Below are 19,190 nucleotides of genomic sequence, written 5' to 3'. Positions count from 1 at the left end.
CAAGATCTTCCTGACCACCTCCGGAGGTAGTCAGGCACGCATTGTGTCTGGATATCTTACAAGATCTGGACTGAGAAACCATCTAAATCATAAATATTTTGCCCTCTAAAATCATTGACTTATTACATCAATATAAGTGTCTTACAATGAATAAACATTATTTTGAAAGAATAGCTGTGAAATAATCTGCATGAAGGAAGGGACCAGGAAATCTGGCCACAATGCGGACACAGTGGACAGATAACAGACACATTTTAATACCATGTGTAGACACATTTCTGGAAATGTGGGCTTAAATCAGAATATAGACAGGATCAGGACAAAGGACCAGGTATAAACGGGGCTTTACATAAAAACAATCTGCTTTGAAGTTTCACACTTGACATGGCTAAGTATTTGAAGTCATGGGTATTAAGTGAAAAGTATATATGCCTCAAGAATCAAGCATGTGACAGGAAAAGTGTAGTCAATTAAATAAAATTGTAGCATAGCAAGCACAGATGGGTAGGAGGAATATAGGGCATCATTTAAGAAAAACTATCACACAATATTTTCATTGACTGTAGGTTTCTAGGTCCTCACACGCTGAAACATGGTCAAGCTTTAGTTGCTGTGCATCAACCTCATTCATACTAAAAACATACTGAACAAAAATATAAAGACAATGTAAAGTGTTGGTCCCATTATTCATGAGCTGAAATAAAAGATCCCAGAAATGTTCCATAAGCATTGAAAGCTTATTTCTTTCAAATTCTGTGCACAACTTTGTTTACATCCCTGTTAGTGAGCATTTGTCCTTTGCCAAGATAATCTATCCACCTGACAGTCCACCAGATCTGTTTCCAGATAATGTTACGTTAATTTCTCTACCATAAACTGCCTCCAATGTCGTTTTAGAGAATTTGGCAGTACGTTCAACCGGTCTCACAACCGCACACCACGTGTTAACACGCCAGTCCATGACCTCCACATCCGGCCTCCTCACCTGTGGGATCATCTGAGACCAGCCACCCGGACAGCTGCTGAAAATTGAGGATATCTGTCTGTATTAAAGCCCTTTTGTGGGGAAAAACTCATTCTGATTGGCTGGGCCTGGCTCCCATGTGGGTGGGCCTATGCCCTCCCAGGTCCACCTATGGCTGCACCCCTGTGAAATCCATAGATTAGGGCCTAATTTATTTATTTCAATTGACTGATTTCCTTATATGAACTGTAACTCAATAAAATCGTTGAAATCGTTGCATTTATAATTTTGTTTAGTATAGTTTGAATGGCCTTTTTTGGTTTATTTTGACACGGAAGAAATCAGAGGGGTTACAGGCAGTTGTTAGAAACAGATTAAAGGGTTGGAGCGGGGATGGAACCCAATCATCCAGTGGGGAGAGGAGTATACATGTGTCTAAGCCGGGAGCGTTACCGCTGGACAACGGCCTCTGCTCTTCTATCTTTTCTCTTAATCAAATCAGATCAAATTTGTTTCAGAAATGAGAAAAAATAACCCAGTCTGCGTAAATATGTAATATCATTGTCACGTCCTGACCATAGTAAGTTGTTATTTTCCATGGTAGAGTAGGTCAGGGCGTGACAGGGGGTGTTTGTCTATGTTTTGTATTTCTATGTTCAGTTTCTAGTTTTGTATTTCTATGTTGGTTTTGTTTGGTATGATCTCCAATTAGAGGCAGCTGGTTGTCGTTGTCTCTAATTGGAGGTCATATTTAAGCTGATGTTTGTCCCACCTGTTTTTGTGGGTGATTATCTTTTGAGTAGTGTTTATTTCTCTGCTTCACGGTTTGTTGTTTTTGTTATTCTAGTTATTTGTGTATTGCAACGTTTCACGGAATAAATAAATGTGTGGAACTACAACCATGCTGCATTTTGGTCCGATCCTTTTGACAGCCGTGACAATCATAAAAGTAATAAGTCATCTTCTGAAGGAAAGCCACATTTAATCAAATATTTTCTGTAAATTTTCAATCAATCTCGCTCTCTCATAAAATCAATGTAAAGTAGGGGAAAAAATATCAATTTCAGATGGCAAAAAGCACCAGATGCTGTCCAGAATCAGAGAAGGGTCCTGGATCCCCGACTGGAGTACTGAAATAGAAAATCTGTGTGTCCCCAACCAAGGCAAGAATGTCTGCACGTTCAGAGAAAAATGGGTAATCTGATGGACCATTTTCAGCTGGCGAGGCCACTGTGTGTGTGTTCTTTGTGATTCGGTTCCCTTGTCATCAGACAGACAGCTGTGGACAGAAAGTAGAGAGCTTGGGACTATAAGTTTCTATCAGAATTTTTGTCCAAATTGAGTTATTGACATAGCCTTGTTCCGTTCAATGTTCTCTACCTACAGTATATAGTACACAAAATATCCCAATTCATGTTGTTAAGTTCAAAATAATACAAGATCAACATTGCTGACACCATTCAAACCAGTAGGCATTCCCCCTACTGTCTGTAACTTCAATTCAATACATTTTTTCAATCGATTTCAGACAATTTGTCACAATGAATCAGTCTACCGTCTTCAAACAATAAACAGTACCTGTTATATATCACATACAGATTCCTTTTAATTATAGCAAAGCATTATACACTCTAATATTTTCCCACTGAAATTGCAATCCCCAAGTCTAGCTGCCTGAACATAGTATTAAACTACAGCTTGTATGGCATCTCAGTGCACACAAATAACAATTATTTATATAGCGCTTTTCAAAGACCCTAATACGCTTAAAGGTTTCAAGGTTGTCATTAATGTATTACTTCACTGATCAGTGCAATTTCTAAGAAGTCTTGGCCTCTTTACAATTTGAAGTAAATAAACTTGTATTTGTATGTGCATAATTACAAAGTATGCAGCACTGAATTGTGTTTGGATTGGCTGAAGATTTATAGATAGTCACGCAAGGACAGCAAATTGTTATCTGATTTCAGCATATGTCTCCTTGAAGTCGTTGACAAACTGGCACACCAAGCCAAACAGCTCCTGAGAATCTTGATCCATCGGCTCTCCGAATTTAACCTTCAAGAAAAAAGACAAATGACCCAAGGTATTATTTTTGACATCTCAAGTCCAAAGCACTTCAGTTGCTTTCATTCTTTCAGAGGTTATAATACATTTGTCTAATTCCTGGGGTTAACCGATGTCCCTGGTTCGATTGGGAAGCATAACGTAAGTCCGTATCATTGCAAACTCCAATTATTATAATGAGCTGATAAACTGCGTGAGCATGGAAGCAATTATTGGACTTAAATATCTTCAATGAGACAGACGGGTGGCCATGGCATGAATCCATGGCTACACTTAACTCACTACAGGGTCAGCTAATACAAAGGGTGTGTCATTAAAACAGTGGCTCAAGAGTAACATCTAATATCAGTCAAACACGGCTCAACTGCTACAGTATATGACCACATCACTAATCAGAAAACCTAAGCCAACAACACTGCAGCACATATGGAACTCTGAATTTAACCTATTAACTTTATAGTATTTTGATGCATTTCACCCTAAATAAACATGCCCATACAGTAACACTGGGAGAGCAATTTAACCATGCAGTATAGGCTACTACCATTGGTTCCGTGTCTGACTGCAGGATTTTTTTCCCCCTGGGGAGCAGAGAGAAGGTTCTGATAATGTCACAGATATAAGCTGTGTCAGGGTCAGTCTTCTCCCTCTCGCTCTCTCTCTCTCTCTCTCGCTTTCTCTGTCTCTCTCCTCTCTATGCTGCTGCTGGCTCAGGTTGTAGCACATCATTATTGGTGTGTGTGCGTGCGTCCGTGTGTGTACGAGAGGGTGGGAAGGATAAAGTTTGGAGTGCGCAGGAATTTAATTGTGGAACCTACTATATCACAATTTCCTGGCAAGGCTCACCCCTCACCCTGGCAAGGCTCACCCGTCACTCTGTCAAGGCTCACAACTCAAACCCAGAACACAACAGAGTCAGATGGACTCTTTGTGATGATGGATTGTCCTTCTGGAAATAGGGGAGGTTGGAAACTGGCCGTTACTTTCTTGAAAAATACATTGTTCTGTAAGAGTTTTACTTTGTTCTGACTGGGCAGAAACAGCACCTAGGCTGATGCCAAACTACACTAAAATAAAGAAGGTGTATTAAGTTGGTAAATATCCCTAAGCATCTTCTTATCTGTATCAATAAGTGACACTCCGACATCTTGTCTATGTCTGAATCTGAGAGACAAACCACTTCCGTTAGATATCTACGGAGAAAAAAAATGTATGAAATGTATGCATTCACTACTGTAAGTCGCTCTGGAGAAGAGCGTCTGCTAAATGACTAAAATGTAAATGTAAATGTAATAACCTCCAGTGTATTATAGTATTAATAGGGATAGCCTCTAATACCCTCTTGTGTATTATATTATTAATAGGGACAGACTCTAATACCCTCCTGCTTATTATAGTATTAACAGGGACACTCTAATACCCTCGTGCATATTATGGTATTAATAGGCACAGACTAATATCCTCCTGCGTATTATAGTATTAATAGGGACAGACTCTAATACCCTCCTGTGTATTACAGTATTAATAGGGACAGACTCTAATACCCTCCTGTGTATTAGAGTATTAATAGGGATAGACTCTAATACCCTCCTGTGTATTACAGTATTAATAGGGACAGACTCTAATACCCTCCCATGTATTACAGTATTAATAGGGACAGACTTTTTAACCCTCCCGTGTATTACAGTATTAATAGGGCTTCGTAGTAGCCTAGTGGTTAAGAGGTTGGGCCAGTAACCGAAAGGTTGCTGGTTTGAATCTCCGAGCTGACTAGGTAAAACCTGTTGATGTGCCCTTGAGCAAGGCACTTAAAACTAATTGCTCCTGTAAGTCACTCTGGACAAGAGTGTCTGCTAAATGACTAAAATGTAAAATAGGGACAGACTCTAATACCCTCCTGTGTATTAATAGGGACAGACTCCAATACCCTCCTGTGTATTACAGTATCAATAGGGACAGTCTGTGGTCTATACTAACTATTATATATCAAATTTAAACAACTGCTGCAGAAGTAACCTTGAAGATAAAACATTTTGAAATATACACTACCGTTCAAAGGTTTGGGGTCAGTTAGAAATGTCCTTGTTTTTGTCCATTAAAATAACATCAAATTGATCAGAAATACAGTGTATGTGTACTAAGCAAGAGGGCAAGTACATTAGAGTGTCTAGTTTGAGAAACAGACGCCTCACAAGTCCTCAACTGGCAGCTTAATTAAAAAGTACCGGCAAAGCACGAGTCTCAACGTCAACAGTGAAGAGGCAACTCCGGTATTCTGGCCTTCTAGGTAGAGATCCTCTGTCCATTGTCTGTGTTATTTTGCCCATCTTAATCTTTTATTTTTATTGGCCAGTCTGAGAAATGTCTTTTTGTTTGCAACTCTGCCTAGAAGGCCAGCATCCCGGAGTCACCTCTTCACTGTTGACATTGAGACTGGTGCTTTGCCGGTACTATTTAATGAAGCTGCCAGTTGAGGACTTGTGAAGCGTCTGTTTCTCAAACTAGACACTCTAATGTACTTGTCCTCTTGCTCAGTTGTGCACCGGGGCCTCCCACTCCTCTATCTATTCTGTTTAGAGCCAGTTTGCGCTGTTCTGTGAAGGGAGTAGTTCACAGCGTTGTACGAGATCTTCAGTTTCTTGGCAATTTCTTGCATGGAATAGCCTTCATTTCTCAGAACACGAATATACTGACGAGTTTCAGAAGAAAGGACTTTGTTTCTGACCATTTTGAACCTGTAATTGAACCCACAAATTCTGATGCTCCAGATACTCAACTAGTCGAAAGAAGGCCAGTTTTATTGCTTCTTTAATCAGAACAGCAGTTTTCAGCTGTGCTAACATAATTGCAAAAGGGGTTTCTAATGATCAATTAGCCTTTTAAAATGATAAACTTGGATTAGCTAATACAACGTGCCATTGGAACACAGGAGTGATGGTTGCTGATAATGAGCCTCTGTATGCCTATGTAGATAATCCATAAAGAAATCTGCCGTTTCCAGCTACAATAGTCATTTACAACATTAACAATGTCTACACTGTATTTCTGATCATTTTGATGTTATTTTAATGGACAAAAAATGAGCTTTTCTTTAAAAAACAAGGACATTTCTAAGTGACCGCAAACATTTGAACGGAAGTGTATATCCTCTTCAATCCCCATTCCACCCTCCACAGTGGAAAGATAGATAAGCTGAAACAATGGAAAAGGGCCATCTCGACATTTCAGGACTAGAGGAACCATTTATCTCTGGAGGGGCAGCACAACAGACATATTAAAATAATAACTCAGGGATTACCAATATGTCAGAGTAGAGTTTCTTCATCTCCTCAGACCTCTTTGTCAGCAGGGAGAGATCGGTGTTGTACTTCTCAATCGCCATCTGGGGTGAGAGGGAGAAAGAAGAACATTATGTGATGTATAATATCAGAATACCTTCTGTTTTTTTGTTGCACCACAAAACTACCACTGCAAACTGACAGCAGACACCATAAGACAAAAATAATGCAATATGAAGCAACACTCAGTATACCAGGCAAATAGAAATTAACTTCCCTATGATGTGCTTATCTTCAGACAAGCACTGTGAATTAGTGATATAGTGTGATGGTGAAATGCAATAGACTGATGCTAATTCGGCATGTCAAAGTGTTTCTTGTGTTTCTCTTAATCTTATATCTGTTTGTCTGAATATGAACTGAAAAGAAAGAACAGGTCTATCAGAATAACTTACCTTCAGGTCTTTGGAAAACTTTGGGTGTTGATCGCCTTGGTTTCTTCTCTTGTACGTTTTCTTGTACTGAATGGTCTTCTGTAACTCATTCTTGAGAACTGGAGGGGATGACACATCATGTCCATCATCCATCATACCTGATCACTGAAGCAAATACTCTCTACTTTAAATCACTATTTTCTCCTTTCTGCTGCTGGATCAAGACAAGTGGCTGATCTGCACTCGTGTCAACTATTCAACACAATTCTTCAGCCAAAAAGTAATCATAAATGTCTATACATGAAGCTGATATTAGGCCTACATGTCTTCACACTTTACATGTAATTGCGCCATCAAACCAGTCATCTCTTTGAACTAGCTAGATCATCCCATCTTAGATAATATCATTCATAGGTATTTAAAAAAATGTATTCACTATAATTAGATCTCAGCACTGTAAAGAGCAACACCTGTTTTTTACAGAGACATTATTGGACAGGATTGGAAACGTGGTAGACTCACCGTCCACTTCAGCAGTGAGGCCTTTAATGGAAGCTGATCAGAAACACAGAGAGAAATACCTAACTGTTTTACCTAAACTGCTCCAATTGAAACATAAAGTACAGGTTATCGGGGCTTTGAACAAAATCTTGATTACTTACCCCCAGGGACAGTTTCGAATTCCGTCAACTCTTGTGGAAAAGTGGCCAAGCCGGGTTCGTGCAACATGATCTGCTCCACAAGGGCATGCAGCAAGGTGAACTTCCTGTCTATCCCACGGAGCTGGGAGAGCTGTGGGGTTGAAGAGGGACATTGAAAGGTGGGGTGCGACACACACTCCATTATAAAAAGAGTTTACGATAAATCCAATATTAATTTTATTGGTCACATACACATAGTTAGCAGATGTTATTGCGAGCGTAGTGAAATGCTTGTGCTTCTAGTTCTGACAGTGCAGTAATATTTAACAAGTAATCTAACATTAACAACTACCTAATACACACAAATCTAAGTAAAGGGATGGAATAAGAATATATACATATAAATATATGGATGAGTGATGACCAAGCGGCAATAGGCAAGATGCAATAGATGGTATAAAAATACAGTATGTATTAGTGATCCATTTATTAAAGTGGCCAATGATTTCAAGTCTGTATGTAGGCAGCAGCCTCTCTGTGTTATTGACGGTTGTTTAACAGTCTGATGGCCTTGAGATAGAAGCTATTTTTCAGTCTCTCGGTCCCAGCTTTGATGCACCTGTACTGACCTCACCTTCTGCATGGTAGCGGGGGGATCAGGCAGTGGCTCGGGAGGTTGTTGTCCTTGATGATCTTTTTGACCTTCCTGTGACATCAGGTGCTGTAGGTGTCCTGGAGGGCAGGTAGTTTGCCCCCGGTGATGCATTGTGCAGACCGCACCACCTTCTGGAGAGCCTTGCGGTTGTGGGTGGTGCAGTTGCCATTCAAGGAGGTAATGCAGCCTGATAGGATGCTCTCAATTGTGCATCTGTAAAAGTTTGTGAGGGTTTTAGGTAACAAGCCACATTTTTTCAGCCTCTTGAGGTTGAAGAGGCATTGTTGCGCCTTCTTCACCACACTGTCTGTGTGGGTGGACATTTTCAGTTTGTCCGTGATGTGTATGCCGAGGAACTTAAAACTTTCCACCTTCTTCACTGCTGTCTTGTCGATGTGGATAGGGGGTACTTACTCTGCTATTTCCTGAAGTCCACGATCATCTCCTTTGTTTTGTTGACTTTGAGTGAGAGGGTGTTTTCCTGACACCACATTCCAAGTGCCCTCACCTCCTCCCTATAGGCTGTCTCGTCATTGTTGGTGATCAAGCCTACTACTGTTGTGTCGTCTGGAAACTTGGGTGATTGAGTTGGAGGCATGCATGACCATGCAGTCATGGGTGAACAGGGAGTACAGGAGGGGGCTGAGCATGCACCCTTGTCGGGCCCCAGTGTTGAGGATCAGTGAAGTGGAGATGTTGTTTCCTAACTTCACCACCTGGGGGTGGCCCGTCAGGAAGTCCAGGACCGAATTGCACAGGGCGGGGTTGAGACCCAGGGCCTCAAGCTTAATGATGAGCTTGGAGGGTACTATGGTGTTGAATGCTGAGCTGTAGTAAATGAACAGCATTTCTACATAGGTATTTCTCTAGTCCAGATGGGATAGGGGAGTATGCAGTGTGATGGCGATTGCATTGTATGTGGACCTATTGGGGCGGTATGCAAATTGAAGTGGGTCTAGGGTGGTAGGTAAGGTGGAGGTGATATGATCCTTGACTAGTCTCTCAAAACACTTCATGATGACAGAAGTGAGTGCTACAGGGCGATAGTCATTTAGTTCAGTTACCTTTGCCTTCTTGGGTACAGGAACAATGGTGGTCATCTTGAAGCATTACATTTACATTTTAGTCATTTAGCAGACGCTCTTATCCAGAGCGACTTACAGTAGTGAACATACATTTCATACATTTCATTTTCATTTCATGCATTTTTTTTTATTTTAATTTTAATTTTTTTGTACTGGCCCCCCGTGGGAATCGAACCCACAACCCTGGCGTTGCACACACCATGCTGGCACATCTGCGGCGAGGTTGTTTGGGTCGGCCTCTGGAATCAGATCAAATGCCCTGGGTGGTGGTGCGAACAAAGGATCCACTTCGGGAAAGTCGTATTCCTGGTCGTAATGTTGGTAAGTTGACGTCGCTCTGATATCCAATAGTTCTTCCCGGCTGTATGTAATAACACTTAAGATTTTCTGGGCCAACAATGTAAGAAATAATACATACAAAAGCATGTGGGGACAGCAGACTGGGATAGGGAGAGATTGAATATGTCCGTAAACACACCAGCCAGCTGGTCTGCGTATGCTCTGAGGACGTGGCTAGGGATGCCGTCTTGGCCGGCAGCATTGCGATGGTTAACACGTTTAAATGTCTTACTCACGTCGGCCATGGAGAAGTAGAGCTCGCAGTCCTTGGTAGCGGGCCACATCGGTGGCACTGTATTATTCTCAAAGGGGGCAAAGAAGGTTTTTAGTTTGTCTTGGAAGTAAGACATCGGTGTCCATGACGTGGCTGGCTTTCTTTTTGTAGTCCGTGATTGCCTGTAGACCCTGCCACGTACGTCTTATGTCTGAGCCATTGAATTGCGACTCCACTTTGTCCCTTTACCGATATTTTGCTTGTTTGATTGCCTTTCGGAGGGAATAACTACACTGTTTGTATTCAGCCATATTCCCAGTCATCTTTCCATGGTTAAATGTGGTGGTTCGCGCTTTCAGCTTTGCGCGAATGCCGCCATCTATCCACGGTCCCTGGTTAGGGTAGGTTTTAATAGTCACAGTGGGTACAACATCTCCAATGCACTTCCTTATAAACTCACTCATCGATTCAGAGTATAAATTGATATTATTCTTTGAGGCTACCCGGAACATGTGATCAAAACAATCTTGAAGCGTGGATTCCGATTGGTCAGACCAGCGTTAAATAGTTCTTGTCACAGGTACATCCTGTTTGAGTTTCTGCCTATAGGACGGGAGGAGCAAAATGGAGTCGTAGTCAGATTTGCTGAAAGGAGGGCGTGGGAGAGCCTTGTATGCATCGCGGAAGTTAGAGTAGCAGTGATCCAGTGTTTTTCCAGCGCGAGTGCTAAAATCAATATGCTGATAGAATTTAGGTAGCCTTGTTCTCAAATTTGCTTTGTTAAAATCCCCAGCTACAATAAATGCAGCCTCAGGTTATATGGTTTCCAGTTTGCATAGAGTCCAGTGAAGTTCCTTGAGGACCATCATGATATCGGCAAGAGGGGGGATATATACGGCTTTGACATTAACCGATGAGAATTCTCTTGGGAGATAATATGGTCTGCATTGGATTGTGAGGAATTCTAGGTCAGGTGAACAAAAGGACTTGAGTTCCTGTATGTTGTTACGATTATGCCATAAATTCTTAATCATGAAGCATACACCCCCCGCCCTTCTTCTTCCCAGAGAGATGTTTATTTCTGTCGGTGTGACGCATAAAGAATCCCGGTGGCTGTACCGACTCCGACAACATATCCCGAGAAAGCCATGTTTCTGTGAAACAGAGTATATTACAATCCCTGATGTCTCTCTGGAAAGCAACCCTTGCCCTAATTTAATCTACCTTGTTATCTAGAGACTTGACATTGGCGAGTAATATACTCAGAAGCGGTGGGTGGTGTGCACGAATCTGAAGTCTGACCAGAAGGTCAGAAGGTCTTCTGCGGCGAGGTTGTTTGGGTCGGCCTCTGGAATCAGATCAAATGACCTGGTGCGAACAAAGGATCCGCTTCGGGAAAGTCGTATTCCTGGTCTAATGTTGGTAAGTTGACGTCACTCTGATATCCAATAGTTCTTCCCGGCTGTATGTAATAACACTTAAGATTTTCTGGGCCAACAATGTAAGAAATAATACATACAAAAACAAAATACTGCATAGTTTTCTAAGGACTAGAAGTGAGGTGACGCTGTCTGTCGGCACCATCTTGCTACCAAGTCATACTGTGCTGTTTCGGTCTACACAGAGACCTTCACCAGAAAATGAAATAGGAGAGATCAGCCATGCTGGGTCACCTGCAGCAGTCCTATGCCACAGAGTCCTGGATGAGCCACACAACTACTGTTCCTACCAGGCCTTGAGATGCACAGCAGAGCAAAAGAATGCACACATTTCTGTGTGCTGCGTGTACAAATGCAAGTACCTTGCCCCAAGGCTACTCAAACAATAGGATCTCAAAGTACAGTTTCTGTTAACCTAACCACTAAAAATAGAAATTCTCTCTGTGTTAATATTGAGGCATGTTGCTTTGTATTATTGGATGCATGTATCAACAATCCACAAGGTTTTCCTTGACTCTTCCATTTTTGCGTTAACTCGACGAGGTCAACTGATTGTTCAAGGTATTGCAAATGCTTTTGTTACTCAGATATGGCTGTGTTTGTTATCAATTTGATTTGAAAACAAATCAAAACAATAAGCATCACATCGTAAGAAAAACATTACATCATAAAAGCATCCATATAAATTCATAGTCATTATCACCTTTACTAGAGCCGTAATACGTTGTGTCCTTACTTAGACAGTGGGGAGCTTTTTCTGTGAATAAAAAAATACTTGAGGAGTGTTAAGTTTCCTGAAAATGAATGAAAATAAATCAATACAAATGCATCCATATTCAACCTATTTATATAAAATGTTGATGATCTTTCTAAAATGCAAGCCACGGTGGCTTATGCCTTCTGTCTTAATTGAAATGCAAAGGGGACATCTCTCTCTCTCTAATCCTGTGATGGGATTTATTCCATAGTCTTTACTAGGTTACGCTGTTTACCAATTTGAGGTCCAGGGCACTTCCCTGAGGACCAGTCTAGAAGAGATGCACGCAGCATCAACTTGAAGATAAACAACAACAACCTCTATGGCTTTCTCTTACCTCACAGTTACTGTATCAACTTCCAGGTCCAGCCATTTATTTCAAAACACAGAGTCCCCTCACAGTGCAAACAACTTAGCCCTCTCTGTTTCACATTCAAACCTTCTATGTGAGGCTTTGGGAGTAAGAGACTCCAGTCTTATTAGATAGAGAGGAAGCATTTTAAATCTGGGGCAAAGTGCCATTAAATCTTCCCATAAGGGGACCAGTACAGCACAGCAGCGGCTCAGGCGGCAATCTATAGAAACTGCCAAGGAGTCGTCTACTACGCTGAAAGACCTATTCTAATAGTTCAGAGAGATCTAAAATGATCCCAGATAAATGGATAAAAAACCCATGTATCTAATAAACAAGGAGTCTAATCCAAAACAAGACTAGTCTAAGACTACCAACAATGAGATTTAAAGAAAAGGACCAGTAAGGTCAAAGAAGTTGTGACTGCCATTGCCCACTGTGAATTGTAGGGTACCTCACATTCGACTTGTCCAATGTCCACCAGCCCAGAGTCTGCGCCATGGCAAGAAGTTCCATTTGATTTGTGAAGCCAGGCGGTGATACAATTACCTGCGTGTCAGAGTTAGACACACTAGGGGTAATGACCCAACCTGAGTTGGACTCAGCTGACCAGGCAGAGGATGGATAGGAGGAGAAATTGAAAGGAGAGAGAAGGAGGAGGGAGATCCGTCTGTGTATATCAATGAGAAGTTTTATTAGCCTAGTGCTAGACACTCCACCAAAGGTCAGGTGACAGCAGAGGAGAGGAGCACCTACTTTAGTTAAGGAGGAGAGGCGGAATCCCTTGGCCTTTCTCTTCCCTGCGTTCTCGTTGAGGTAATTGCCGATGGCCAGCAGGTACTCCAGCACGGAGACAAACGACCTGGAGCTGTACAACTGCGTGCACATCCTGATCTTCTGGTTAATCAGCTGAAAGACAAAGATGGTGGTTCAGGAGAAGTAATTTCACTCTAATCCAACTGCATACTCACTCTCTCTTTTTGTCTGAATCAGACTCTCTTGTTTTGTCTGATTCATGAGCTTATGAGAGTTGAGTAAACCCAGGCGAAATCCTTTTAGGTTTTCAAGTAAATTTGCAGTCAGACTAGAGATGTGACAAAATTTCAATAGCACACATTTATTTTGGATAATAGGCTTGTATTTTGAAGTAAACAAGTAGATTGACTTGTTCTACATTGCAAAAGTAATTATATTTTCAACATATGCATTTCATTGTGGTTTTCAGATTATATTATTTATTATCATTCATACTACACAGTTTTTAACCATCCTATCACAAGCGATTGTGTCTTATATCTAAGAAACATGGTGCACACTGCACGATATTCATAGAATGGCAGCTGTATATTAAAAATGGGACAGGTATTAGATTTTGTTTGCAATCTCTCTCAACAACACAGAATTTCTAGGTCTGCTAGTAAAGTAAGGAGGAAGGTGAGGAGGGGATGTAGTGGGGAGACAGAGCAGCCCTCTGGAAAAACAAATCCACTTAGCAAAGGTGCGTGTCTGATACAACATCCAACCATATGCTCAAGTTTACAAAGTAACTTCCCATAGCACACCAGTGTGACCTCCTCAAGCCTTAACAGAGCAGAATGCAAATACTGTAACGGGCGTCGTATGAAGTGGACTAAGGCGCAGCGGGTTGAGTGCTCATTTTAACTTTTATTTGAACACTAAACAAAACAAAACAAGAACACGAACGAACGCACAGTAATGCAGGCTACACACTGCTATGCAAAAACAACTTCCCACAAAAGACAGGTGAAAAAAGGGCTACCTAAGTATGACTCCCAATCAGCAACAACGATGTACAGCTGTTCCTGATTGAGAGCCATACCAGGCCAACAAAGAAATACACAACATAGAAAAACCATAGAAATACAAACCATAGAACAATACCCCAAAACCCCGGAACACATAAAACAAACACCCCTCTTACATAAGAACATATCCCAACAAACCCCGAACCACATAAAACAAACACCCCCTGCTACGTCCTGACCAAACTACAATAACAAATAACCCCTTTACTGGTCAGCACGTGACAAATACAAAGAATGCAAATCAGGTTTTGAAGGGGGCAACCTCTCACTGCAGCCTGGTCTCATAGACTAGACATAACATAGTAAATGTAAATCTGGGAACTCTAATTAGTATGATATGTTACATTTGGTATGCACGTATTGGCGTTTACAAAACGACAGACGGTTACTTAAAACCTCTACAGGATCGGTGGGTCCCCGACGGGACGGTTGAGCTAACATAGGCTAATGCGATTAGCTTGAGGTTGTAAGTAACAAGAAAAGTTCCCAGGACATAGACATATCTGATATTGGCAGAAAGCTTAAATTCTTGTTAACCTGTTAGGGCTAGGGGGCAGTATTGACACGGCTGGATAAAAAACGTACCCGATTTAATCTGGTTACTACTCCTGCCCAGTAACTAGAATATGCATATAATTATTGGCTTTGGATAGAAAACACCCTAAAGTTTCTAAAACTGTTTGAATGGTGTCTGTGAGTATAACAGAACTCATATGGCAGGCAAAAACTTGAGAAGATTTCATGCAGGAAGTGGCCTGTCTGACAAGGTGTCGTTCTTCTTGTCTCTGTTTATTGAAGAGTGAGGATCTTAGCTGTACCGTGACACTTCCTACGGCTGCCATAGGCTCTCAGAAGGCGGCAAAATGCTGAATCGTGGCTTTGCAGGCTCTGGCTGAAACAAAGTAGCGCGTTTGGGTAGTGGCTGGTTACAGTACTGTGAGACTCAGGCTCGTGCCCGCGTCGACCGAAAGCTTTGTTTTCTTTCCTCTGTTTAGCTAAATGGACATTCCCGGTCGGAATATTATCGCTTTTTTACGAGAAAAATGGCATAAAAATGGATTTTAAACAGCGGTTGACATGCTTCGAAGTACGGTAATGGAATATTTAGATTTTTTTTGGCACGAATTGCGCCATGCGCGCGACCCTGATTTACCATTTCGGATAGTGTCTGGGACGCACAAACAAAACGCCGCTATTCGGATATAACGATGGATTATTTTGGACCAAACCAACAGTTGTTATTGAAGTAGCAGTCCTGGGAGTGCATTCTGACGAAGACAACAAAAGGTAATCAAACTTTTGTAATAGTAAATCTGATATTGGTGAGTGCTAAACTTGCCGGGTGTCTAAATAGCTAGCCCGTGATGGCTGGGCTATGTACTTAGAATATTGCAAAATGTGCTTTCACCAAAAAGCTATTTTAAAATCGGACATATCGAGTGCATAGAGGAGTTCTGTATCTATAATTCTTAAAATAATTGTTATGCTTTTTGTGAACGTTTATCGTGAGTAATTTAGTAAATTGTTAGTGAATTCGCCGGAAGTTTGCTAGTTCTGAACGTCACATGCTAATGTAAAAAGCTGGTTTTTGATATAAATATGAACTTGATTGAACAAAACATGCATGTATTGTATAACATAATGTCCTAGGGTTGTCATCTGATGAAGATCATCAAAGGTTAGTGCTGCATTTAGCTGTCTTCTGGGTTTTTGTGACATTATATGCTAGCTTGAAAAATGGGTGTCTGATTATTTCTGGCTTGGTACTCTGCTGACATAATCTAATGTTTTGCTTTCGTTGTAAAGCCTTTTTGAAATCGGACAGTGTGGTTAGATTAACGAGAGTCTTGTCTTTAAATAGCTGTAAAATAGTCATATGTTTGAGAAATTGAAGTAATAGGATTTTTAAGGTATTTGAAAATCGCGCCACTGGATTAGACTGGCTGTTGCGTAGGTGGGACGAATTCGTCCCGCCTAGCCCAGAGAGGTTAATCTAACTGCACTGTCCAATTGAATTGATTGTGCAAAGAATAGGTTTGACATACAAATACAAACTGCTGGGCTCATGACAGCAACAAGAATATTAATTGTCACCCTATGCTGCAAAATTGACAATAATAGTTTCTTGCATAGCAGAAGATCGGAGTAAGATCTTATCAGATACAAATATCCTATTTGGATTTAGAGGTACAGACCATGTACCATAGTAATAGAAGTCAACCCGACTGTGTGACTAACCAAAACTCCAACAACAAATGAATGCAAGGCACAGGCAGGTGTTACTATCTCACATAATTATCTTTAGGATAATCCTGCAATATACAGTACACACACAGAATGCAGTACACACACCATTCCATAATCATGTGTGACTAACACTGTGCTACTGTCTATGAATTGCAACTACATTTTGGAAAGTATTTTTAGATGGTAGAGGGGTGAATAGGGTTTTCATACAATATTTGTAAACAACATTTGGATTTTACAAATTGCTATTTAATATATTAAGGTGTGAGGTGGAACATTTATTTGTTGAATTAAGGCGATAGAAAATGATTTGCATTTCACAAATGTAGAAGGGCATGTAAAAGTGCATCTCATGCCATTCTTTCATGAGTGGAATTTAACTATCCAGCGACAAATGAATGGAACAAAAATACTTCAGTTTCGCACTTTAACTCTAAGAGCTTAGGTACTTTTAAAGAGGAGAAAGCCTTTGTTTCTTACTTACTTTTCCAGATGTCCATTTTATTTATGTTATAAACCATGATGAATTAAGATTACATTTTGCATTAGAGAATTGACTTATGTTCTTCTTTTATATATTTTTGTTAGATTTGTTAGATTATCAGCCTACATTGCAGGAACAAAATTTCATACAAAGCAACTTCTTGATGAAACACAATTCACATTAACAAAGTAAATTATTGCAGAGGATACCGTCTTTGAAAGTTAAACATAATATATTCCATGCAATACATTGTAATGTAAATATCTTGTGCACCCATTCAATTGTTATTAGGTATTTCGCTTATGCTCAAGTCTAGTCTATCCTGTGTATGTGACAATACAACTTTTTTTGTCTACCAGTTGAATGCACTAGCTATCTGCATCTACAGCAGATAGATAATGGTCACAGTGAGTTGTTAATGCAGAGTGGAGAGAATATGAGCCTAGGCAGAACACAACAGGTGTTTCTGGATGCTGAATTCTACAGAGGTTAAAAGTGTCTATGTGAGTTTAAACAGGACAACAGAAAGATGACAGCAATCGGTAAGTCATTGAGAGAGGACATCAGTTCAGTATGTGAATCTATGATAACAACGCAGAAGTCAGATTATCTCAAGGGACAATCAAGGCGGAACAACATCGTTGTTGACGGAATTGCAGAATCTCCACGAGATGACACCTAATTCAGAATAATTCTCTAAATGTACCGCTTTTATTTTTATGTGGTTGTTTCCCCAACTTCTTGTAGAGTCAAATGTCTGAAGGGGAGGACAATGTGAACAGAATGATCACTGAGAAACTGAAGACGGACCACAGGAAGATTGAGGTGGAACGAGCCCACAGTACTGGAAAACTCGCCACCGGCCCAGGTGACAGGCCCAGGCTGATAGTGGTCAAGTTCCTGAGGTTCAAGGACAAGGTGGCTGTTCTAGAAAGAGCCAAGAACTTGAGAGGAACGTACATCTTCCTCAACGAGGACTATCCTTAAACTGTGCGCCAGAAGAGGAAAAGACTTATCCCAGCCATGAAAGCTGCCAGAGCACATGGGGACATTGCTTACATCTGCTATGGCAGGCTCATTGTCTACCCTCCCTCCCAAAAGCTTGGACAGGATGAGAGAGCCAAGCCACTTGACGGACTTCTGAATTATGCTGTTGTTTTTTTCTCTTGTTTGTTCTTTTCCATATTTTGTCTATCTGATCAGCTACATAGGAAAGGGCTAAAATAGCCCATATTATTATATGTAGTCTTAAAAATTAGGTTAATGAAACCAATAACTTGCTAACATCAGTTAATGTTCATATATTAGCCATCTTTGAGACTCACTTAGATCATTCCTTTGATGATGCAGCAGTAGCAATACAAGAAGGATATAACATCTACAGAAGAGACAGGAATGCCCATGGGGGTGGTGTTGTTGTATATTTTTAGAGCCATATCCCTGTAATGCTTAGATAAGATCTTATGTCAAGTGTTATTGAAGTGTTGTTTTTGCAGGTTCACCTGCCTCATCTAATGCCTATTGTTTTAGGGTGTTGCTATAGGCCACCAAGTGCTAACAGTCAATATTTAGATTATGTGTGTGAAGAACTTGATAGTGTTTGTGATGTTAACAGAGAGGTATATTTTCTGGGTGACCTGAACTGGTTAGCAAATAGCTGTCCTCTTAAGAGGAAGCATCTAAATGTGACTTATGCCTGTAATATGACTCAGGTCATACCAATAGTGTTGGATCTGTGACATTCACTGGTATTGATCATATCTTCACTAATGCTGCAGAGCTTTGCTCCAAAGCAATATCAGTACCCATTGGCTGTAGTGACCCTAACATTGTGGCAATAACAAGGAAAGCCAAAGTGCCAAAGGTTAGGCCTAAAGAAAGTTATAAGAGATCATACAAAATTATTTCTCATGACTCTTTTGTTGAAGATATAGCACATTTATGTTGCTCTGATGTGTATGAGTAAGTGAAGTATTTGTAAAAGGATTCATGTCAATTGTTGACAAGCATGCACCTGTTTAAGAAAGCAACTGTGATAACTGTTAGAGCCCTCTGGATTGATGATGAATTGAAAAATGTTATGGTTCAAATAAATTATGCAAAAGAGGTGGCAAACAATTCAGGCTGCTCAGTTGATTGGATGACATACTGTAAATTGAGACATTTTGTGACTTAACTTAACAAAAATAATAAGAATGTACATTACCAAACCAAGATAAATGACACAAAACACAATAAAAAAATAATTTGGAGTACCTCAAATGATATCATGGGCAGAAAACCCAGTTCAGCTCCATCGTTCATTGAAGTTGATGGGTCATTTATAACAAAACCATTTGATATTTTAATAACTATTTCACTGGTAAAGTGGGAAAACTCAGAAGTGAAATGACAACATTGAACAATGA

The 19,190-nt window shown here is 40.5% G+C and overlaps 1 protein-coding gene across 1 annotated transcript in view; it reads right to left on the bottom strand.

Moving 5' to 3' along the window:
• Positions 1-235: 235 nt before the first annotated feature.
• Positions 236-19,190, bottom strand: part of LOC106572638 (protein diaphanous homolog 1) — a 45,199-nt gene continuing 26,244 nt past the window's right edge. Inside the window, exons 12-17 of the mRNA XM_014147001.2 lie at positions 12,982-13,134; positions 7,406-7,535; positions 7,266-7,298; positions 6,765-6,862; positions 6,330-6,413; positions 236-3,022 (exon numbers count right to left, since the gene is read on the bottom strand). Of these exons, the coding sequence (XP_014002476.1) occupies positions 2,921-3,022; positions 6,330-6,413; positions 6,765-6,862; positions 7,266-7,298; positions 7,406-7,535; positions 12,982-13,134 (600 nt within the window). The 3' untranslated portion in view covers positions 236-2,920. The remainder of the gene's footprint in view (positions 3,023-6,329; positions 6,414-6,764; positions 6,863-7,265; positions 7,299-7,405; positions 7,536-12,981; positions 13,135-19,190) is intronic.

This window comes from Salmo salar, chromosome ssa15 (genome assembly GCF_905237065.1).
Source record: "Salmo salar chromosome ssa15, Ssal_v3.1, whole genome shotgun sequence".
Taxonomy (NCBI): domain Eukaryota; kingdom Metazoa; phylum Chordata; class Actinopteri; order Salmoniformes; family Salmonidae; genus Salmo; species Salmo salar.
Note: the sequence above shows the minus strand (reverse complement) of the source record. Positions and strands in the feature narration are given on the sequence as shown.